The sequence below is a fragment of the Oncorhynchus nerka genome, linkage group LG16 (assembly GCF_034236695.1).
Source record: "Oncorhynchus nerka isolate Pitt River linkage group LG16, Oner_Uvic_2.0, whole genome shotgun sequence".
Lineage (NCBI taxonomy): Eukaryota > Metazoa > Chordata > Actinopteri > Salmoniformes > Salmonidae > Oncorhynchus > Oncorhynchus nerka.
In genome coordinates, this window is record NC_088411.1 from 21,187,401 (window position 1) to 21,213,103 (window position 25,703).

At 43.2% G+C, this 25,703-nt stretch overlaps 1 protein-coding gene across 1 annotated transcript in view; it reads right to left on the minus strand.

Moving 5' to 3' along the window:
* fam20cb (FAM20C golgi associated secretory pathway kinase b) overlaps positions 1-25,703 on the minus strand; it is a 76,290-nt gene that overhangs the window by 48,845 nt on the left and 1,742 nt on the right. Inside the window, exons 2-3 of the mRNA XM_029685080.2 lie at positions 25,513-25,691; positions 13,045-13,123 (exon numbers count right to left, since the gene is read on the minus strand). Of these exons, the coding sequence (XP_029540940.1) occupies positions 13,045-13,123; positions 25,513-25,691 (258 nt within the window). The remainder of the gene's footprint in view (positions 1-13,044; positions 13,124-25,512; positions 25,692-25,703) is intronic.

Below are 25,703 nucleotides of genomic sequence, written 5' to 3' on the forward strand. Positions count from 1 at the left end.
CATACATACAATGATACATACAAAAATACATACACACACACACACACATACATACAATGATACATACAAAAATACATGATACATACAAAACATACAAAAATACACACACACACACACACATACATACAATGATACATACAAAAATACATACACACACACACACACACACATACATACAATGGTACATACAAAAATACATACACACACACATACAATGATACATACAAAAATACATACACACACACACACACATACATACAATGATACATACAAAAATACATACACACACACACACACACATACATACAATGGTACATACAAAAATACATACACACACACACACACACACACATACATACAATGGTACATACAAAAATACATACACACACACACACACACACATACATACAATGGTACATACAAAAATACATACACACACACACACACACACATACATACAATGGTACATACAAAAATACACACACACACATACATACAATGATACATACAAAAATACATACACAAAAATACGTACACACACACATACATACAACAGCAATGCAGATTGTCCTGTTCTTTATTCCTCAAATAAATATGCATCACAATATGCATACAGGCCGACACCCCAACATTATGTTTCAGATTAATTTGTTTATCGAGCTCCTAAGGAAAAGACTAAAGCCACCGTGCAGCAATATACAGATTTAGATGTTTTCGATTATTCTGCAGCAAAACATGAACACAACATTGTGTTTTTAGAATCGGATCACTTATAGCTTTGGAAAAGACCAAAGCTACCATGTACAGCAGCAGATAGATTTAACGGTTGTCAAATAAGGATGCATCACACCATGCATACAGACCTATACAACACAAGATTTCATATCAGATCACTTAGCTTACAGCTGCTAAGCAAAAACACCAATTAGACCAACTGTCCATCTGGTGAGAGGAGATATAAGGAGAAAAAAACGTGACACTGGCCCTGCGGTGTCATAATTAAACCTGACAGTCAAGACTTTTTGGGACTGTCAACGTGGTATTTCACCCCCTGCTTCATTATCTATGAATGATTCTCCTGAGGGGCTTTTCTCCGACACTAACTACAGGTTATAAAACAGAGAGGGAGAGAGGGGTGTAGAGTTTTACAGGTTCAGGTTGTTAACAGACAGATAGACCGTCTGTGTTGCTGTAGACAGACGACATGCAGGAAACGAGGCTAAACCTACACCTAGAAATGAGGGCCAGAGTATTGGGGAAGAGAAACGACGGTGAGTCTCAAAATTAGGCAGAGTTACACAGCTGTTGCACGTCTACTACCCAGGTATGTCAGGATGAAAGGAGTATTCACGGTTTCCCATGAAGTAGTTTGAAAAAAATCTAAGCGATGGCTGATGAGCCATTGAGCAGCCCCTGAGTACACAGACAGATAGATAGCTAGGCCAGCACTATGGAGGGACGGAGCGGCCCTCTCCATGAGACGAGACAAGGTGACAGTTGATATCAACTGACACAGTCACACAATGAGCTTCCGCTGAAATGACTCTTTCTCTCTCCAGAGGGGAACAGAGAGGGACGAGGTCGGAGGAGGGGAGGAGGAGGAGTTGTGTACATTAGTGTCATGAAAACTGAGTGATTAACCTTCTCTGTCTTCCCAGAGACAATGAGAAAGTTTATCAGAGCCTGCCTTAATGTGATGAGCCATAAACATTATGCCTCTGAGACAACACAGAAATGGCAGGAGTGGAGTCACACACGAACAGTACACACACGGGCGCGCGCGCACAGACAAACACACACAAAACCTTTGCTATGCAGATTCTGTACTAACCTGTCACCTTTCCTTTCCTAACCACAAAACAAAGTGTTATCATTCCTTTAACAGTGGAAATTCTAACTGATAATAATAAACCTGCTGGGAGGTTTATAGCTTTTTGGAGAAATGTTTCTAAGGCCTACACACTGACAGCGTGGAAGCTGTGAGTAATGCACGGATGGCAGAGCTAGCTAGCTATCACTGAATGTAACACAGAATGCCTCTGTTTGCTCCCTAAACTAAAAATAAAGTGACAGTTAGGAACACAGCATGTCCAGAATCATCAAGGGTGTGGTGAGGAGACACACTGGGCCGAGAAGTGTCCATCTCTAACGATGAGACTCAGCGACGCCAGACAATGCTGAGCAGAGGAGAGAGCAGAGGAGAGAGGAGAGAGGAGAGAGGAGAGGAGCAGAGGAGAGAGGAGAGGAGCAGAGGAGAGAGGAGAGAGGAGAGAGGAGAGGAGCAGAGGAGAGAGGAGAGGAGCAGAGGAGAGAGGAGAGAGGAGAGAGGAGAGGAGCAGAGGAGAGGAGCAGAGGAGAGAGGAGAGAGGAGAGGAGCAGAGGAGAGGAGCAGAGGAGAGAGGAGAGAGGAGAGAGGAGAGGAGCGAGGAGAGAGGAGAGGAGCAGAGGAGAGAGGAGAGAGGAGAGGAGCAGAGGAGAGGAGCAGAGGAGAGGAGCAGAGGAGAGAGGAGAGGAGCAGAGGAGAGGAGCAGAGGAGAGAGGAGAGGAGAGGAGAGAGGAGAGAGGAGAGAGGAGAGGAGCAGAGGAGAGAGGAGAGGAGCAGATGAGAGAGGAGCAGAGGAGAGAGGAGAGAGGAGAGGAGCAGAGGAGAGAGGAGAGGAGCAGAGGAGAGGAGCAGAGGAGAGAGGAGAGAGGAGAGGAGCAGAGGAGAGAGGAGAGGAGCAGAGGAGAGAGGAGAGGAGCAGAGGCATGGCATGGAGGACATGTCAAATGCTGTCTTATTGTAAACAACCCCAAAAATCTAAGCTTAATAAATTCGGCAAAAGAAAATCGAACAACGTTCATTAGCACTGTTGTTTGTTCAACACGTTGTATAGCGATGAACCTAATTCACAAAGACAGTATTGTGCCATTGTACAATAACCCATATTGACCGGTCACATTGGCTAGTAGGGCACTATGCATTAGCTAGCCTATATACAGCCTATATACAGCATCACAGGGCTGCTAGTCAGATCACCGTAGGTCTGAGCACAGCCTCAGGGCTAAACACGTGTGGACCATCTGACTGTACAGAGAACCACATCAAATCAAGTACAATGTTATTTGTCACATTCGCCGAAAACAACAGGTGTATCTTACCGTGAAATGCTTACTTACAATCCCTTAACCACCAATGCAGTTCAAGAAATAGAGTTAAGAAAATGTTTACTAAATAAAATAAAATAAAAAATGTAATAAAAGTAACACAATAAAATAACAACGAGGCAATATTTGTGTCAATGTGTGTGTACTTGTGTGTTGATGTACACCACGCTGCTTGCTTAGAGAGTATCACGCCAACGCAGGACCTCTGCCTTGCTAGGACACGTGACCACCCTCCTGAAAAGTCTTACCAGTCAGGGCCACTCGAAAAGCTAGCTATACACTGGTGCAAGTGGGGACACTTCAGGCTGAGGAGTAGGTTTCACACGTCTCCATATGCTACATTTGCAAGCGTGTTATCCTTTCACAATGCCTCCCGTTCATTAGGCTTTCATAAACATATTATAATTACTTCAACACAAACCCTGCTGAACTCAATGCCCAGAGGACCCAATTATTACAACAGAGAAATTGTCAAAACATTAGGGGGTAATTTGCTAAATCAGTGTTGGGCTCAAAGTGCTGTTGTATCATGTGATCACACTGGGATCTTGACTAATGAATTATTCCCTCTCTGACTCACTTCATATCTGCTCCCATTAGGGACACTGGCCACTGGTACTAAGACACCGATCTAAGGTATGTTTCCTCCTAATGGTTAAATGACCGTAGGGTGAAGGTAAGCTGATCCTAGATCTGTGCTCGGGGCTTGGAAGAGTGTGACATTTTAGTTATTTTACCAGGCAGGTCAATTAAGAACACATGAATATGTACAATGACAGCCTGGGTATCCCCATGTAACAATCACTGCCTTGTGTCATAAGATGACTTCAATCACCGCAGCTTTTACCAGATGCTCTCATCCAGAAGTGAGTGCATACAGTTTCGTACTGGTCTGCCGTGGGAATCAAACCCACAGTCCTGGCATCGCAAGCGCTATGCTCTACCAACTGAGCCACAGGGGCTCAGATAACCTTAGTCTAATCAGTATTTGTTCACCATAAAACAAAATCTGATCCTGAACCTGTGGTTTAGAGGTTAAACATCTACTACAGTATCAACCCGTTCCTGGCCTGAAACTGTGTCATTCTTGACATCATAATGTTTGATGTTTCCCCTCATTTTAAATCTGTCTCATATTCATCTCCTCTCAACCAGTTGTCCTGAGGCCAGTCAAAGCCAAATCACAATCAGGATTGTAGGTGAAAATTCACGACTGGGTGATTTTCCAGTATCTATACTGCTCTCCCAGAAGTAGTGAGCAGACTCAACATAGGGTTCATTAATAGACATGTGTAAGCAGGATAAAGGCTGATCTCAGGGGAATGGACAGAGCTGGATCAACGTAGAGTTAACCATTGGACATGGAAAAACAGAACGGAAGCAGTATCCATGGGAGTGTACAGACTGGGTCAACATGGAGTTAATCACTAGATATGTAAAAACAGAACTGAAGCAGAAAATGTGTACCTTAGTTAATTAATATAGCCACCAAAGCCATGTATCTGTAATAAAAACATGTGTTTGTACTAATCAAGTATTATTAGATAAGCACTTATATTGGGAACGTATATATGCAATAAATGCATTATTTTTTGTATTAAGATTATGGTGCCGCCACCAGTATGATCTAAACTGAGCAGATGTGGGCTTTAACAAGCAAGAATTGAGATAGAAGGATAATGGTGGCGAGAGACCAAGGGGTGTTAATCATCTACACAGAGGGGAGTGACCATGTGTGTTATGTGAAGGTGGAAACCTATAAACGGCTGAGGTCTGTAACAAGAAAATTCAGTTGTTCCATGGAATTGCTCGGGTTCTGTTACTTTTGTAATAAAGTCTATTTGAATTTACAAGTTCCGGTATCTGAGAAATATTTGATTCAATATTTCCACGACAGGATCAGAAGATATTGTAATTACAGTGATATTGTATTAGGTAAAACACAGAGAATAGAGCGAGAGAAAGAAGGCGGGGAGAGAGAGAGAGAGAGGGGGAGAGAGAAGAGAGAGAGGGGAGAGAGAAGAGAGAGAGGGGAGAGAGAAGAGAGAGAGGGGGAGAGAGAAGAGAGAGAGGGGGAGAGAGAAGAGAGAGAGGGGGAGAGAGAGAGAGAGAGAGGGGAGAGAGAAGAGAGAGAGGGGAGAGAGAAGAGAGAGAGGGGGGAGAGAGAGAGAGAGAGGGGGAGAGAGAAGAGAGAGAGGGGGAGAGAGAAGAGAGAGAGGGGGGAGAGAAGAGAGAGAGAGAGAGAGAGGGGAGAGAGAGAGAGAGAGAGGGGGAGAGAGAAGAGAGAGAGGGGGAGAGAGAAGAGAGAGAGGGGGAGAGAGAAGAGAGAGAGGGGGAGAGAGAGAGAGAGAGAGGGGAGAGAGAGAGAGAGAGAGAGGGGGAGAGAGAGAGAGAGAGAGAGGGGAGAGAGAGAGAGAGAGAGGGGAGAGAGAAGAGAGAGAGGGGGAGAGAGAAGAGAGAGAGGGGGAGAGAGAGAGAGAGAGAGAGGGGGAGAGAGAAGAGAGAGAGGGGAGAGAGAGAGAGAGAGAGGGGGAGAGAGAGAGAGAGAGAGAGGGGGAGAGAGAGAGAAAGAGAGGGGGAGAGAGAAGAGAGAGAGGGGAGAGAGAAGAGAGAGAGGGGGAGAGAGAAGAGAGAGAGGGGAGAGAGAGAGAGAGAGAGAGGGGGAGAGAGAAGAGAGAGAGGGGGAGAGAGAAGAGAGAGAGGGGAGAGAGAAGAGAGAGAGGGGGAGAGAGAGAGAGAGAGAGAGGGGGAGAGAGAAGAGAGAGAGGGGGAGAGAGAAGAGAGAGAGGGGGAGAGAGAGAGAGAGAGAGGGGAGAGAGAAGAGAGAGAGGGGGAGAGAGAAGAGAGAGAGGGGAGAGAGAGAGAGAGAGAGGGGTGAGAGAAGAGAGAGAGGGGGGAGAGAGAGAGAGAGGGGGAGAGAGAAGAGAGAGAGGGGAGAGAGAAGAGAGAGAGGGGGAGAGAGAGAGAGAGAGAGAGGGGGAGAGAGAAGAGAGAGAGGGGAGAGAGAAGAGAGAGAGGGGGAGAGAGAGAGAGAGAGAGGGGGAGAGAGAAGAGAGAGAGGGGGAGAGAGAAGAGAGAGAGGGGGAGAGAGAAGAGAGAGAGGGGGAGAGAGAAGAGAGAGAGGGGGAGAGAGAGAGAGAGAGAGGGGGAGAGAGAAGAGAGAGAGGTGGGGTGTTATGTGATGAGAATGTGAAAGACTGTTTATATCGTATTAGAGACTAAAAGAGAGGAGGATATGTGAGAATGTGTTCGTTTGAAACGTCTCTCTGAGGCTGACGAAACATAATGACAAGAGACAAGAGAAGAGAGCAATTCCTATATTGTCTCACTGTTATGCTCGTTGTATTGTCATATGGCTGCATTGTTCTCTGAGAGAAGCCAAGTGGCCATCAAAGTGAATGAAAAACACTCATTCTGCTCTGACACGTCTTATTCCGTTCAGACATTTTCATCTCAATACAGTACAATTGCTTGGAGCGCTGATGCTATTTGATAAAACATTGTTTCACATCCTGCCCATTTTTAGGAAATGTTTAAATATTTCATGAGTTACAGGCCTACACAAGACAACTTCAGGGGGTTATTTATTTTGTGCTGTCAATATGTTGACTAAAACAGTGAAAAATATTGCACGGGCTCTACTCGCAAACTGTCCATCAATCACCTATACAGTCATGGATTGCACAGGCAGCTGGTGGCCCCTTAATTGGGGAGGACGGGCACATAGTAAAGTCTGGAATGGAGTTGCATCGACACATCAAACAGATGGTTTCCATGTGTTTGATACAATCCCATTAACTTCATTCCAGACTTTATTTTGAACACTCCTCTCTTACCCAGCTCCTGTGGGTGATTGATACTATACAGACTATACAATTAGTCTCCATAGAAAGCGACAGGGCATATTTGTTTGATTTGTGTGCACTGTATGACTCAGTGGCGGTGATTGACAAGCAATACAATTAACGGGGAATGCCGGAACAGAAGCCATCATTATATCAACACCCAACCCTGCCTCCCATTTGATCTCATCAGCTAACTAACGATGTCTGTGTACTCAGGGGCTAATTTGGCTGTATGTATGACGATCACGTCTCCTCCATTCACACAAACAGATGAGACGGAGAAACAGACTGGCTGTCAGAAGAATGATCGTTACAGAGTCAGTGTTTACGCCCGACCTACCACTCTGTACCCCCAAACAGCCTGGAATCAGGCTGGAATCATGGTGAAATGGAGGATATCAGTTAGGATTCCAGGCTAACCGACAGAGCCAGTGGACTAGACTGTACCGTGGGTGTCTCTACCTCATTGTGCAACTAAATAGGATGGATAGATCATTTGTAACTCATCCAACATGACAAGGCCGATGTCAAGAGGTGAATCATCAGACTTATAGGTCTTATTCACACAGCCACATTGTGACACCTGATGCCTGGGTTGGGCAATGCTTTAGGGAAGCTGACTGACTTGACTTATGCCCCAAATTGCCTACGGATTTGTGAACTCTTCACAAAACACAAGGCTTCAGGATGCAATAACCTTACAGTAAAGACTCCATAATGGACCATAATGGAAGTACATACAGTAACAGCACAGAACATTGAGACCAGCATCAACAGCACCCCTATCGAGAGAGAGACAGAGACAGAGAGAGAGAGAGAGAGAGAGAAAGAGAGAAAGAGAGAGAGAGAGAGAGAGAGAGACAGAGAGAGAGACAGAGACAGAGACAGAGAGGGAGAGAGAGAGAGAGAGAGAGACAGAGAGAGAGACACAGACAGAGAGACAGAGAGCGAGAGAGAGAGAGAGAGACAGAGAGAGAGACAGAGACAGAGAGACAGAGAGAGAGAGGGAGAGAGAGAGAGACAGAGAGAGAGAGAGAGAGAGAGAGAGAGAGAACTAAAGCCATCACTTACAGAGACATGAACCTGGAGAGTCCCCTAAGCAAGCTGGTCCTGGGGCTCTGTTCACAAACAGAGCACCAGGACAGCAACACAATTAGACCCAACCAAATCATGAGAAAACAAAAAGCTAATTACTTGACACATTGGAAAGAATTAACAAAAAAACAGAGAATTTGGCTTATTTGGCCCTAAACAGAAAGTACACCGTGGCAGAATACCTGACCGATATTCCTTGACCAAACTTAAGGAAAGCTTTGACTATACACATATTTCCCTCGGATTACACAGATACACAAAGAGTTCGAAAACAAAGCCAATTTTGATAAACTCCCATATCTTTTGGGTGAAATACCACAGTGTGCCATCACAGAAGCAAGATTTGTGACCTGTTGTCACAAGAAAAGGGCAATTAGTGAAGAACAAACACTATTGTAAATACAAACCATATTTATGTTAATTTATTTTCCCTTTTGTACTTTAACTATATGTACATAATATGACATGTGTAATGTCTTTATTCTTTTGGAACTTTTGTGAGTGTAATTTTTATTGTTTATTTATTTTGTTAATTGTCTAGTTCTCTTGCTTTGGCAATGTTAACATATGTTTCCCATGCCAATAAAGTCCTTAAATTGGATTGAGAGAGAGAGAGAGAGAGAGAGAGAGACAGAGAGAGAGAGAGAGAGAGAGAGAGAGAGAGAGAGAGAGAGAGAGAGAGAGAGAGAGAGAGAGAGAGAGAGAGAGAGAGAGAGAGAGAGAGAGAGAGAGAGAGAGACAGAGAGAGAGAGAGAGAGAGAGAGAGAGAGAGAGAGAGAGAGAGAGAGAGAGAGAGAGAGAGACAGAGAGAGGTATAGAGAGAGAGAGAGAGAGCACCATTGGTTTTCTGCTCTGTACCATTCTATTCTGAAACTGGTTTACTGGTAAAAGATGCCCGATCTCTCTTATGATGCATTTTTGTTCAGAGGAGAAGCTGTTGCCCTGTGAAGTCTTTGATGTTGCGGCTTTATCTCTTTGATGCACCATGTGGCAATGTGTGTGTGTTTGTGTGTGTTTAACTATTCTTGTGGGGACCAGAAGTCCCCAAAATAATAGTAAACAAACAAAAAATGGACCAACTGGGGACATTTTGTTATTCCCTACAAGGTCAAATAATTTTTCTAGTGGGTTTAGGGTTAAGGTTAGAATTAGTGTTAGGGTTAGAATTACCTTAAGGGTCACTGTTAGGAGCTAGGGTTAGGGTTAAGGTTATTTTTTGCGTTAAGGTTAGGGTTAAGGTTAAGTGTGTGGGTTAGAGTTAGGTTTAGGGGCTAGGGAAAATAGGATTTTGAATGTGACTGAATTCTGTGTCCCCACAAGGTTAGCTGTACAAGACTGTGTGTGAGTGTGTGTGTGTGTGTGTGTGTGTGTGTGTGTGTGTGTGTGTGTGTGTGTGTGTGTGTGTGTGTGTGTGTGTGTGTGTGTGTGTGTGTGTGTGTGTGTGTGTGTGAGTGTTTAACTATACTTGTGAGGACCATTTTGTTAGTCCCTTCAAGGTCTATTGCTATTTCTAGGAGGTTTAGGATTTCAGGTTAGAATTAGTATTTGTGTTAGAATTAGGGTTAGTTTCAGGGTGAGGAGCTAGGGTTAGATTTAGGGTTAAGTTTTTGGGTTAAGGTTAGGTTTTTGGATTAAGGTTAGGGAAAATAGGAGTTTGAATGGGACTGAATTGTGTGTCCCCACAGCGTCAGTTATACAAGGAGTGAGAGGAAATGAACACCAAGGGAATAATACCAGAGATGAGTTGACAGCTGCAGACAACAAATAGATTTAAATCCCAGACGTAATTTCATTTCTGTAATTTAGTTTTTGTTTAAATTCAATATTAGTGTACCGCAGAGAGATAATCTGAACGGATTTTTGATTGTATTTTAATATTTTTCGATATGAGAGAGCGAGAGATAGAGCGAGATAGAGCGAGATATAGAGCGAGAGATAGAGCGAGATATAGAGCGAGAGATAGAGCGAGATATAGAGCGAGAGATAAAGATATAGAGCGAGATATAGAGCGAGAGAGAGCGAGATATAGAGCGAGAGATAGAGCAAGATATAGAGCGAGATATAGAGCGAGAGATAGAGCGAGATATAGAGCGAGAGATAGAGCGAGAGATAGAGCGAGATATAGAGCGAGAGATAGAGCGAGATATAGAGCGAGAGATAGAGCAAGATATAGAGCGAGATATAGAGCAAGAGATAGAGCGAGATATAGAGCGAGAGATAGAGCGAGATATAGAGCGAGATATAGAGCGAGAGATAGAGCGAGATATAGAGCGAGAGATAGAGCGAGAGATAGAGCGAGATATAGAGCGAGAGATAGAGCGAGAGATAGAGCGAGAGATAGAGCGAGAGAAAGACATGGGATCGATAAAGAGCAGCACCATTGGATTTCTGCTCTGCACCTGCTCTGTGTCGTTCTATTCTGAAACTGGTTTACTGGTAGAAGGAGCCCGATCTCTCCCATGATGCATTTGTGTTCAGAGGAGAAGCTGATGCCCTATGAAGTCTTTGATGTTGCACCTCTGTCTCTTTGATGCACCATGTGACAACACGCCAACAGATTGAGGAGAGAGGTGTGAGTTGGTCGGGTGTTATGGAACGGTGTGTGTGTGTATGTCACTGTATGTCAGTGTGTATGTGTGTGTGCATGTCAGTGTGTATGTGTGTGTGCATGTCAGTGTGTATGTGTGTGTGCATGTCAGTGTGTATGTGTGTGTGTATGTCAGTGTGTGTGTGTGTGGACGGGATTAACTATACTTGTGGGGACCAGAAGTCCCCACAAGCATAGTAAACAAACACAATTGGGGATAGTATGGAGGAGTGACAGGATATGTATGCCAATTCAGCTGGACGGAGAATGGCGTCCAACTGTGGAGTCAAGACAGTTGGGATGTTTTGTTAAATGAAGTGTATCAAGACGGGGGAGTGAAAACACCCCTCATACTCCTCCTGCCTCTCCTTTCTCTAGATTAGAGGAACACCAAGGGGATCCTACCGGAGATGAGTTGACAGCTGCAGACAACAAATAGATTTGTTTCTGTTTTAAATTCAATATTAGTGTACCGCAGAGAGATAATCTGGATAGATTTGTATTGTATTTCAGTATTTGTTGGTATGCTCCTCCTCTGAGCCTCTTTGCGATGTTACAGCTGCGTACACACGCACACACACACACGTACACACGCACACACGCACGCACACACACACACACACACACACACACACACACACACACACACACACACACACAAAGTTATGTCAGGGTGATTTGAGGTGCGTCTAGCTTGACTTTATGTGAGTAGACTGAAGTAGTTAGTAATTATGACAGCCTCTGAATAGCTTCTCTCTGCCTCCACCACCAGCTCCTCATCCTCCTCCTCCCTGCGATCATCCACAGGCTTAACCCAGCTCTCCACACTGACACTGAGGCCAAACACAACAGGATGGTGACAATGATTAACCCTCAATTAAATTACAATTACGATAACAAAAGGAATTACATTTAAAACCCAGCTAGCTACAACAATCACGAAAGGGATTAGGGCTAAAGGACCAAGTCTATCATGAGGAAGTATATTATCATCAGAATAAGGACAACCTGGATACAAATAAGGATAAATTAAATCATTGTTGTTTTCATTTAACTGTTATTCATCTAGATCAGGGGTCTCCAACCTTTTCTAGAATTGTTTGATTTTTTTAATATTATTTTTATTTAACATGTCGCGACCTACTATCTTTTTTTTATAGCCTTCAAATAGGCACATTCTTCTCTTCTCCTGTACCCTGCAAGTCTTCCCTGGGTCCTTGGTGTACAATAGGTGGGTTTTCTGTCAATATACCCGGTAAAATAATGGTTAATAAACAATATTTGGCATGACTGGCCCCATAAAATTATATTTGGTATTTTCCCAAAATCTGTTTTAAGAAAGAATTGGCAAGCTACTCATAGAGCTACAGGTAGCTTGTGGGAACTACCTGTCGGAGACCCCTGATCTAGATTGTCAGACTACTCTCATAGAGTAGTGAACATAAATCCGGGACACTGAAATTAGTATGATATTTTACGTTTGGTATGGTTACATAAAACAGAAGGTTATTTAAGCCAAAAATGAAAGGAGGGTGGGTGGTTGTTTGGTTCATTGGTTGGTCGTTCAGGATGGGTGGGTGGACGTACAGTATAATGTGAATGTCTAGCAACAGATGGGTGGGCGTATACGCGAACGTCTAGAGACCCAAAGGTTGCGTGTTTGAATCTCATCACGGACAACTTCAGCAATTTAGCTATTTAGCGACTTTGCAACTACTTACTACTTATTAGCTATATTGGAACTTCTTCACATGTTAGCTAACCATTCCCCTAACCATAGCCGTAACCCTTTTAACTAACTAACTTCCCCTTTAACCTAACTCCTAACCCTACCATTAACCCCTAACCCTAACCCCTAGCCTAGCTAACATTAGCTAGTTAGCTAACATTAGCATTAGCCACCCCTAGCTAATGTTACCCATAAAACAAATTGGAATTCGTAACATATCATACGTTTTGCAAATTCGTAACATATCATATGAATTGTAATTTATATCATATTATATACGAAATGGATGATGGACACCCACTCATTAATACATACCATACGAAATGCTCTAAGACCATGTTGACCACGTTGAGATTATCCCCTTATTGATTATCCCCTTATCTGTACAAATAGCCTATTGAACCTCTACAATACATCACCATGAGAAGCATTTCTGGTTGGCATAGGCAGTCAAATCAAATCAAATCCAATGTTATTGGTCACATACACGTGATTATCAGATGTTATTGCGGCCGTAGCGAAATGCTTGTGCTTCTAGCTCCCACAGTGCAGTAATATCTAACAAGTAATATCTATCAAATTACACAACATTTACACAATACACACACATCTATGTAGGTTGGCATAAGCAGTCTACTTACTTCATAGGTTTGAACAGAGCCTGTCCATAGTTCTGGAACGTCATGATCAGTTTCAGTTGGGTGCCTCCAGACTTCATGGCTGTTGGAAAAAATACAAACAACAAAAATAGTCATTGGCAGCAAATGTACAGTATGGCAGAATCATTTTCTCACCCAATGACATTATAGAGTACACCATCAAATATGATTTAGTCAATCATGTAATGATTCCCCCCCCAGAGGATGGTCAACCTCTCCCACTGATTCACTTCAGACTGTGTGCCTAACAGTTTTTCAAAACAACTGGGAATTCAGAACTCAGAGATCTCAGACTTTAGTGTGATCAAGACAGCTGGGAACTCTGGAGAAGAAAAACGGGCTCAGAATGGGGAAATCTTTTATGAACCGTCATCCAACTCAGAATTCCAAGTCGGAAACTCGGGCATCTTTCTAGAGCTCTGACTTTCCGACCTGAAGATCGCTGACGTCCTGATTTGACCTAGTTTTCTCAGAGTTCCCAGTTGTCTTGAAAGCAACAAGTGTACTTAGAGTGAGTGACAGATGATATCACAGTGTTTGTTTGATCAGGAAGGAGACTGGAAGGTGAAGGATCGAGAGTGCAATCACATTGCTCTCTGTTCTCTCTGTTCTCTCCTTTCTTCCCTCATTTTCTCTCTGTTCTTTCTTCCCTCAGTCTCTGTCTCTGTCTCTCTCCATTTTAAATTCAATTCAATTTGAGGGCTTTATTGGGCATGGGAAACACATGTTAACATTGCCTAAGCAAGTGAACTAGATAATAAACCAAAGTGATATAAACAATAAAAATGAACAGTAAACATTACACTCACAAACGTTCCAAAATAATAAAGACATTTCAAATGATGTGCAAATAGTACAAAAGGGAAAATAAACATAAATATGGGTTGTATTTACAATGGTGTTTGTGCTTCACTGGTTGCCCTTTTCTTGTGGCAACAGGTCACAAATCTTGCTGCTGTGATGTCACACTGTGGTATTTCACCCAACAGATATGATTGAAATTGGCTTTGTTTTTGAATGATTTGTGTTTCTGTGTAATCTGAGGGAAATATGCATCTCTAATATGGTCATACATTTGGCAGGAGGTTAGGAAGTGCTGCTCAGTTTCCACCTCTCTCTCTGTCTCTGTCTCTTTCTCTATCTGTCTCTCTCTCTCTCTCTCTCTCTCTCACTCCCGCTCTCTGTCTAAATTAAATTCAAAGGGGCTTTATTGACATGGGAAACATGTTTACATTGCCACAGCAAGTGAAATAAACAATCAACAAATATGACAACAAAAAACAACAAAAAAACAAGTATATGTAAATTAAGAGTAAACATTGCACTCACAAAGGCTTCAGAAAGATAAAGGCATTTCAAATGTTATGTGACATTTTTTGAAGTACCAATGGTAGGTAAGGGGAATATAAATAAACAGATAAATATAGATTGTATTTACAATGTTGTTTGTGTTCCACTGGTTGCCCTTTTCTCATGGCAACGGGTCACAGATCTTGCTGCTGTGATTGCACACTGTGATAGTTCTCCTAACAAATATGGGAGTTTATCAATGTTTGACTTGCTTTCAAATTCTTTGTGGGTCTTTGTGATCTGTGGGAAATGTGTGTCTCTAATATGGTCATACATTTGGCAGGAGGTCAGAAAGTGCAGCTCAGTTTCCACCTAATTTTGTTGGCAGTGGGCATAGCCTATCTTCTCTTTGTATTTATTTCTTCACTCATTTGCTCTCTCTCTCTCTCTCCTCTCTCTGTGTTCTTTCTTCCATCTGTCTGTCTGTCTTTGTCTGTCTGTCTCTCACTGTCGATCTCTCGGTCTCTGTCTGTCTTTGGGTCTCTGTCTCTCGGACTCTGTCTGTCTTTGAGTCTCTGTCTCTGTCTGTCTCTTTGTGTGTCTCTCGGTCTCTCTGTCTCTGTGTGTCTCTTGGCCTCTGTGTGTGTCTCTCGGTCTCTCTGCTTCTGTGTGTGTCTCGGTCTCTGTGTGGGTCTCTCGGTCTCTGTGTGGGTCTCTCGGTCTCTGTGTGTGTCTCTCGGTCTCTGTGTGTGTCTCTCGGTCTCTGTGTGGGTCTCTCGGTCTCTGTGTGTCTCTCGGTCTCTGTGTGTGTCTCTCGGTCTCTGTGTGTGTCTCTCGGTCTCTGTGTGTGTCTCTCGGTCTCTCTGTCTCTTTGTGTGTCTCTTGGCCTCTGTGTGTGTCTCTCGGTCTCTCTGCCTCTGTGTGTGTCTCGGTCTCTGTGTGGGTCTCTCGGTCTCTGTGTGGGTCTCTCGGTCTCTGTGTGGGTCTCTCGGCCTCTGTGCGTGTCTCTCGGTCTCTGTGTGGGTCTCTCGGTCTCTGTGTGGGTCTCTTGGCCTCTGTGTGTGTCTCTCGGCCTCTGTGCGTGTCTCTCGGTCTCTGTGTGTGTCTCTCGGTCTCTGTGTGTGTCTCTCGGTCTCTGTGTGTCTCTCGGTCTCTGTGTGTGTTTCTCGGCCTCTGTGTGTGCCTCTCAGTCACTCGGTCTGTGTGTGTGTCTCTCAGTCTCTCACTCACTCACACCTTGTCTCTCTCACACACATACACACACACACACACACACACACACACACACACACACACACACACACACACACACACACACACACACACACACACACACACACACACACACACACACACACACACACACACACACACACAACAAGCCATCAAAAATGGACAAAATTCAACAAAGTCACTTTCTTGGTCAGTAAAACATATTGCCCCCAAAAGAGAGCAACTAAAGCTTAATAGATTGAACCGTGTGCTTTAGATTGAACCATGTGCTTTAGTGAATGGTCACCAAGGTGAAGGTTTTCTCTTCAGTAAAACAGCTATGCTTTGTTGACATGATCAGTCAAAGAAGCAGCACTGAAAATAATCACATTTATGGTCTTTCAAAAGAAGAACATGCTGTTTCATGTTAAAGAGATGTTGACAAGTGCTGTACAAAGGAGAGAAGAGGGTGAAAAGTTCAAGTGGAAATGTCAATGCTTCAGTCTCTAGACTGTTGGCATACTCACTTAGTAATCAGATGCCCTCGTCAAATACCAGGCTTCGCTAAAACGGGAAGCTTGGGGAACTTCCGTGGCAGAAATCAGATAAAGAAGGTGTCGTAACCAATTATGTATATAAACCCTGGATTGCTGATGCTATGTATTGGCCATTGAGACACTTCTGAAGCCACCGGTCTGTCATATTGTTACATCTGCTCCTGCCACGCCCTCTACTGCTCATCCTGTGTCTCCTTGACCTGCCACCACTCCCCCAGTAGTCTCTCCCTCTCCCTCTCTCTCTGTGTGTGATTGTGTGGGCGGAGACAGGTGTGCTGGAGTCAGAGCAGATCCCCACCAGCTGCAACCTGTTCCGTAATCAAGACCTCTACAAATACTCAGCCCTGCCACTTCCACGCTGCCAGATCGTAATATCTGCTCAGTCAGTCTACGCTTCTAGCCATTTGTTACTACTCAGATCCTGTTTCCCTGCCTGATGATGTTTTCCTCTCCACTACAGCTCCGCCTGCTCTGACACTGGTCCCTGTCTCCTGTCCCACGTCTCGTCATCCTGCTACTCTGTCCTGGATTCCCGACTCTACTGCTCCCTTGAATTCCCCTCTGGACCTGCTTACCCTGTCCCAACCCCTCTCGCTCCAGCTTCAGCCTCCGCATCTGGTTTCCTGCAACCCATCCGAGCTTTCCCTGGCCTGCACTCCTGGCCTGTGTTTCAATAAATATCCTGGTTACTTCATCCCAGTCTCCTTGTCTGAGTCTGCTCTTGGGTTCCCCTGTTCCACTCCGCGTAACACATATTGGCACTCCCCAGTAGTAGCAATCATCCATAGGAATTCATGGAATGCTAAAAAATGACGTGTATTGAGGTATATTTGATGTTGTTGTAGTGGGGACAGTAACATTACTAATCGGGAAAAAATAAGGATTTGTTTTATATATATATACAGTTTTAACACACATACTCATTCCAGGGTTTTTCTTTAGTTTTTCAATTTTCTACATTGTAGAATAATAGTGAAGACATCAAAACAATGAAATAACACATGAAATCATGTAGTAACAAAAAAAATGTTCAACAAATCAAAATATATTTTATATTTGAGATTCTTCAAAGTAGCCACCTTTCGCCTTAAAGACAGCTTTACACACTCTTGGCATTCTCTCAACCAGCTTCATGAGGTAGTCACATGGAATGCATTTCAATTGACAGGTGTGCCTTTTTAAAAGTTCATTTTTGGAATTTCTTTCCTTCTTAATGCATTTGAGTTGTGTTGTAACAAGGTAGGGGTGGTATACAGAAGATAGCCCTATTTGGTAAAAGACCAAGTCCATATTATGGCAATAACAGCTCAAATAAGCAAAGAGAAACGACAGTCCATTATTACTTTAAGACATGAAGGTCAGTCAATGCAGAAAATGTCAAGAACTTTTCATGTGCAGTCTCAAAAACCATCAAGCGCTATGATGAATCTGGCTCTCATGAGGACCGCCACAGAAAAGAAAGACCCAATGTTACCTCTGCTGCAAAAGATGGCGCTGACAGAGATGGTCACCTCGCTTCAGGTCCTTAGGAAACTATGCAGTTAATTGTTTTTTCATGTATTATCTCTTACATTGTTAGCCCAGAAAATCTCAAGTGTTATTACATACAGCCGGGAAGAACATTGGATATAAATGCGATGTCAACTTACCAACATTATGACCAGGAATACGTCTTTCCAGAAGCGGATCCTTTGTTCGGACCTCCACCCTGGACATGTGATATTATCCCAGAGGTCGACCCAAAACAACATGGTCGGCGCAGGAGAGGCAGAAGAAGCGGCCTACTGGTCAAACTCAGAAGGCGAGCACACCATCCCCCCTTCCGAGCATATTACTCGCCAATGTCCAATATCTAGGTAACAAGGTGGACGAAATTAGGGCACGAGTTTCCTTCCAGAGAGACATCAGAGATTGTAACATTCTCTGTGTCAAAGAAACATGGCTAACCCAGGATATGTTGTCAGAGTCGGTACAGCCATCTGGTTTCTTCATGCATTGTGCTGACAGAAACAAACATCTCTCTTGTAAGAAGAGGGTGTATACCTTATGATTAACGAGTCGTGGTGTAATCACAAAAACATACAGGAACTCAATTCCTTTTGTTCACCTGACCTAGAATTCCTTGCAATCAAATGCCGACCGCATTATCTTCCAAGAGAATTCTCTTCGATTATAGTCACAGCCGTGTACATACCCCCCAATCAAATACCTCGTCGGCCACGAAAGAACTTCACTGGACTCTATGTAAACTGGAATCCATACATCCTGAGGCTGCATTTATTGTAGCTGGGGATTTTAACAAAGCTAACCTGAGAACAAGACTTACTAAATTCTTTCAGCATATAAAATGCGCGACACGAGCTGGTTTCATTCTGTACCATTGTGGCACGCCCTGACCATAGAGAGCCCTCAGGGTTTTGGAGGCAGCTGATAATCGTTACCACTAATTGGGGATCATACTTAGTGTGTCCTTTTTCCCACCTACTATGGGGGATATTGTGTTGTATGAGTGCCTATGTGCCCTACGTATTTCACGATCGTTATATCTTTGTTGTTGTTGAAGTTTCAATATCTTAAAATGTGGAACTATTCACGTTCGTGACACATTGCTACTCTAACTTCCGTGATGCATACAAAGCCCTCACCCACCCTGCCTTCGGCAAATCTGATCACGATTCCATTTTGTTGCTCCCAGCCTATAGACAGAAACTAAAACAGGAAACGCCCATGCTCAGGTCTATACAACGCTGGTCTGACCAATCGGATTCCACGCTTCAAGATTGCTTCGATCACGTGGACTGGGATATGACCCAGATAGCCTCAGACAATAACATTGATGTATATGCTGACTCGGTTCCTAACCAGAAACTGTGGATTGATGGCAGCATTCACGCAAAACTGAAAACGAGAACCACCGCTTTTAACCATGGCAAGGCGACTGGAAACATGATCGAATACAAACAGTGCAGCTATTCCCTCCGCAAGGCAATCAAACAAGCAAAGCGTCAGGATAGAGACAAATTACAGTCACAATTCAACGGCTCAAACACTAGAAGCATGTGTCAGAGTCTACAGTCAATCACGGATTACAAAAAGAAAACCAGCCCCGTAGCGGACATCGATTTCTTGCTCGCAGACAAATTAAACCAATTAAACGCTTTGAGGACAATACAGTGCCACTGACACGACCACTACCAAAGCCTGTGGGCTCTCCTTCTCCGTGGCCAACGTGAGTAAAACATTTAAACGTGTTAACCCTCACAAGGCTGCCGGCACAGACCGCATCCCTAGCCGCGTCCTCAGAGCCTGCGCAGACCAGCTGGCTGGTATGTTTACGGACATATACAATCAATCCCTATCCCAGTCTGTTGTCCCCACATTCTTCAAGATGGCCACAATTGTTCCTGTTCCCAAGAAAGCTAAGGTAACTGAACTAAATGACTCCCCCATTGCACTCACTTCTGTCATCATGAAGTCCTTTGAGAGACCCTGGGTCTCGACCCCGCCCTGTGCAACTGGCTCCTGGACTTTCTGACAGGCCAACCCCAGATTGTGAAGGTAGGAAACAACATCTCCACCCCGCTGATCCTCAATACTGGGGCCCTACAAGTGTGCGTTCTCAGCCCTCTCCTGTACTCCCTATTCAACGATGACTGCGTGGCAATGCACACTTCAGATGACACTATGGTGGTAGGCCTGATTACCAACAAGAACGAGATGGCCTACATGGAAGGGGTGAGGGCCCTCAGAGTGTGGTGTCAGGAAAATAACATCTCACTCAATGCCAACAAAACAAAGGAGATGATCGTGGACTTCAGGAAACAGCAGAGGGAGCACCCCCCCATCCACATCAACGGGACAGTAGTGGAGAAGGTGGAAAGTTTTAAGTTCCTCGGCATACACATCACAGACAAACTGAAATGGTCCACCCACACTGACAGCGTGATGAAGAAGGCACAACAGTGCCTCTTCAACCTCAGGAGGCTGAAGAAATTTGGCTTGTCATCTAAAGCACTCACAAACTTTAACAGATGCACAATTGAGAGCATCCTGTCGGGCTTTATCACCACCTGGTACGGCAACTGTGCCGCCCTCAACCGCAAGAGTCTCCAGAGGGTAGTGCGCTCTGCACAACGCTTCACCGGGGCAAACTACCGACCCTCCAGGACACGTACTGCAGCCGATGTCACAGGAAGGCCAAAAGGACAACAACCACCCAAGCCACTGCCTGTTCACCCCGCTATCATCCAGAAGGCGAGGTCAGTACAGGTGCATCAAAGCTGAGACTGAGAGACTGAAAAACAGCTTCTATCTCAAGGCCATCAGAATGATAAACAGCCATCATTAACATAAAGAGGCTGCTGCCAACATACAGACTCAAATCTCTGGCCACTTAAAAAAAATGGACTTAATAAAGGTATCACTCGTCACTTTAAATAACAACACTTTAAAAATGTTTACATATCCTATATTACTCGTCTCATATGTACAGTGGGGCAAAAAAGTATTTAGTCAGCCACCAATTGTGCAAGTTCTCCCACTTAAAAAGGTGAGAGAGGCCTGTAATTTTCATCATAGGTACACTTCAACTATGACAGACAAAATGAGGGAAAAAATCCAGAAAATCACATTGTAGGATTTGTAATTAATTTATTTGCAAATTATGGTGGAAATAAGTATCTGGTCAATGACAAAAGATTATCTCAATACTTTGTTATATACCCTTTGTTGGCAATGACAGAGGTCAAACGTTTTCTGTAAGTCTTCACAAGGTTTTCACACACTGTTGCTGGTATTTTGGCCCATTCCTCCATGCAGATCTCCTCTAGAGCAGTGATGTTTTGGGGCTGTTGCTGGGCAACACAGACTTTCAACTCCCTCCAAAGATGTTCTATGGGGTTGAGATCTGGAGACTGGCTAGGCCACTCCAGGACCTTGAAATGCTTCTTACGAAGCCACTCCTTCGTTGCCCGGGCGGTGTGTTTGGGATCATTGTCATGCTGAAAGACCCAGCCACGTTTCATCTTCAATGCCCTTGCTGATGGTAGGCTTTGTTACTTTGGTCCCAGCTCTCTGCAGGTCATTCACTAGGTCCCCCCGTGTGGTTCTGGGATTTTTGCTCACTGTTCTTGTGATCATTTTGACCCCACGGGGTGAGATCTTGCGTGGAACCCCAGATCGAGGGAGATTATCAGTGGTCTTGTATGTCTTCCATTTCCTAATAATTGCTCCCACAGTTGATTTCTTCAAACCAAGCTGCTTACCTATTGCAGATTCAGTCTTCCCAGCCTGGTGCAGGTCTACAATTTTGTTTCTGGCGTCCTTTGACAGCTCTTTGGTCTTGGCCATAGTGGAGTTTGGAGTGTGACTGTTTGAGGTTGTGGACAGGTGTCTTTTATACTGATAACAAGTTCAAACAGGTGCCATTAATACAGGTAACGAGTGGAGGACAGAGGAGCCTCTTAAAGACGAATTTACAGGTCTGTGAGAGCCAGAAATCTTGCTTGTTCGTAGGTGACCAAATACTTATTTTCCACCATAATTTGCAAATAAATTCATTAAAAATCCTACAATGTGATTTTCTGGATCTTTTTTTCTCATTTTGTCTGTCATAGTTGAAGTGTACCTATGATGAAAATTACAGGCCTCTCTCATATTTTTAAGTGGGAGAACTTGCACAATTGGTGGCTGACTAAATACTTTTTTTTGCCCCACTGTATATACTGTATTCTATACCATCTACTGCATCTTGCCTATGCTGCACGGCCATCGTTCGTCCATATATTTATATGTACATATTTTTAATTCATCCCTTTACATTTGTGTGTATAAGGTAGTTGTTGTGAATTTGTTAGATTACTTGTTAGAAGTTCATTAGAGTTAACAGTCTAGAAATTGCAGCCCAAATAAATGCTTCACTGTGTTCAAGTAACAGACACATCTCAACATCAACAGTTCAGAGGAGACTGTGTGAATCAGGCCCTCACGGTTGAATTGCTGCAAAGAAACCACTACTAAAGGACATCAATAAGAAGATGAGACTTGCTTGGGCCAAGAAACACTAGCAATGGACATCAGACCAGTGGAAATCTGTCCTTTGGTCTGATGAGTCCAGATTTGAGATTTTTGATTCCAACCGCTGTGTCTTTGTGAGACGCAGAGTAGGTGAACAGATTCAAGGCACACTTAACAAGCATGGCTACCACAGCATTCTGCAGCGATACGCCATACCATCTGGTTTTGGCTTAGTGGGACTATCATTTGTTTTTCAACAGGTCAATGACCCAACAAACCTCCAGACTGTGTAAGGGCTATTTTTTACCAAGAAGGAGAATGATGGAGTGCTGCATCAGATGACCTGGTCTCCACAATCCCCCGACCTCAACCAAATTGAGATGGTTTGGGATAAGTCAAACCGCAGAGTTAAGGAAAAGCAGCTAACAAGTGCTCAGCATATGTGGGAACTCCTTCAAGAATGTTGGAAAAGCATTCCAGGTGAAGCTGGTTGAGAGAATGCCAAGAGTGTGCTGTCATCAAGCTGTCATCAAGGCAAAGGGTGGCTATTTGAAGAATCTCAAATCTTTGATTTGTTTAACACCTTTTTGGTTACTACATGATTCCATATGTGTTATTTCATAGTTTGATGTCTTCACTATTATTCTACAATGTAGAAAATAGTAAAAATGAAGAAAACCCCTTGAATGAGTAGGTGTTCTAAAACTTTTGACTGAGTAGTGTATATACGCCTCACTCTCAGAAAGATAAGTAGTACTGCTAGGTTTTACACAGTCAAATGTAGCAAATAACTACCTTTTTTTATAAAGAACTGTACAAATGATACATTTCTGACATCAATATATATCAATACAGTAATATGAGATCTGTATGTAAAATACATACTTTCAACATTTTTGTCATTTAACATATGCTCTTAGTTAGTACATTCATCTTAAGATAGCTAGGTGAGAATCAAATATCACACTCAAAAATACAGAATAGACGCACTCCATTCCAGCTAAACAATGCAGAAAAAAAACTAATTTTAATAGACCCCCAGAATCTATTAATTAAAAATCTGACAACAGTAATATTTTTACACACACATGAAGGTACCCATGAGCAATATTGGTGGATGTGGAGTTTTGGAAATAAACTCATCAAATTCACACGACCAAATATCTGTAAATGAGTGAAGTAGGTCTGACTGTAGCTAGGCCTGCTATACAAAGCAAAACCCATACTACCAACTGCTGGATTTTGTAGTCTCAATTGACATTCACATCCTAGCAACTCAGTCATATAGCTATGTAATTACATGGGCTGGAGGGAGCAGCATGTAGCTGACCATACTGCCAGACCAAGCTGCATCCACCCTGCATTCTCTCGTTTCACTGTGTGTGGATCTGGAGAGAGAACATAGCCTGGTCCCAGATCTGTTTATGGGTCTTTCTATGAATAATGGAGCCAAAGTGTGACATTGGGATCAACATTTCAAAATGGTTTGAAACAAAACTCAAAATGTTTTTTATGCAGTTCTACCTGTGTACTTAGAGGAATACATGTGAATACATGCAAATTGACCCATAACTCCACCAACACCACAACATAGTACTAATAGTATACATCCTTTAAGCAGCGATCATACAGATATTGGCAAGTCCAATTCAAGGACTTTCAGGGACTTTTTCAAGCATTTAACTGTAATTTCCAAGGACCTCAATGTAACACAGTCGTATAATTTATATCATTGTACATATAGGGCCCACTTCCCCCAAAATGCATGCAAAAGTGTATAACAAAATAGGCGCTTACCACTTCAAGAAAACATTTTTTTTTTAGGCCTTGCCAATGCATTAACATTCCAATTATTATTTCATTCTAAAATATGTGAGAATAATGTGGACATCACCTGACTAAATAGATTGGATGCATGAGGATTTTTCTGTAGCCTATGTGGCTGACGCGCCGACACATAATAAAGCCATGAATAGCAGCATCATTCATCTCCCCATTTGAATTACACCATTGCTGTTTTTATAATGAGAAAGTGAGCAGCAACCAGGTTCCTTTTTAATGGAAGGATTTGTATGGAAAGACAAGTTGTCATCCTAACAATAACCGCAAGTGGTTTTACCGCAACAGAAATTCTAACAAAAACTTAGCAATAACGTAAATCACAGATAATTATAAGGGAGCTGGAGAACTTTTAAATTGACTACAATAATTACAATTGAGGAAATTGTATGGTTTAAAATTGCAGGTGTAACATGGAAACCGAAATGTATTTGTCATGTTATTTCATTACCAGATAGTGTTGTGAATAAGCCCACTAGGTATGTCATTTGTTGTCATTATATCCTGAATAATTCATCAGAATAATGTTGGGTGTTGCGCAATAGTCCACCCTACACAACTGTGTCCAATCTGACGCACAAAAACGTGAAAACATGAACACATTACCTTGATGCTTTCTCTGTTAAATCTAACGACACCCTGTTGTAAATCAAGAAGACAACAACAGATGATCAACATCCATTCGCATGTGATTTTAGAACCAACGTGGATCCAGGCACAAGTGTAACGAATGAGACACCAAATTATTCTGGACATTCCTCGAAACCACCTTTTTCCCAGCACTTGGGCTGTTGTTGCATCGCATGTGCTATCAGAACAGCTGCTTGTCACTTGACTGTCATTCGGAAAATTCCTTTCTAGATCAGATGATGACGTGTGAAAATATCACAGCCTAACTAGTCAGCTGGACACCATATGCGCATCCATCAAGTATTAGGCAGAATTATTGAAAAAAACACGTTAATGACAGGATCAATTTAGGTTTTAAGTATCAAGTTAAGGTTACTCTTTTGGTTAGGGGCTTGCGATTTTGCAATTGAATTCATTATTTTGGATTTGTGTGCCCATGAAAACTGTTTTCACCCCGTAACATAAGAAGACACAAAATGTTAGGTAGTTACACTGCATTTCTGAGATCTCTATACAACAAACTGTCCGACAGCTCGATCCAGGATTCTTACAGGGTTCACATTCATTGTCAAATTGAACTGATTAATGCTTAATATATGAAGTAATGTCAACTTACACTGACATAAATGCAAGGACAGAAAAGTCAGATTTTATGTCACAGGTATATATATATATATATATATACTCTTTTTATTCTGGTTTTTCAGGGGGTGCTGCAGCACCCTCAGCACCCCCGTTTCACCTGGACTTCCATGTTGGTTAAACCAAAACAATGAAGTGCATGCGGCACTCCAGAACCAGGGTTGTCTAACCCTGCTATATGACATAAGGTTTGGCTGAATAACGTACAACCAGATCTGAGACAGGGCTATAGAGGAGCTGCCTTCTCTCCTCTCCTCTCACTTACCGACGCTGGTGATTCTCTGTGAGACCAGGTCCCTGAGCAGAGCATCGATGACTAGGTTATGTCTGGAGTAGAGCTCATATCGATTAATCCCTATGTGGAAGCGGAGCCAGTTGGGGTAGGAGTCAGCCGTCAGCTCTCCTCCTGTTGGAGTGTACTCCTCCATGTTCCCTTCAGCGTGCCTGGGGGGAAGA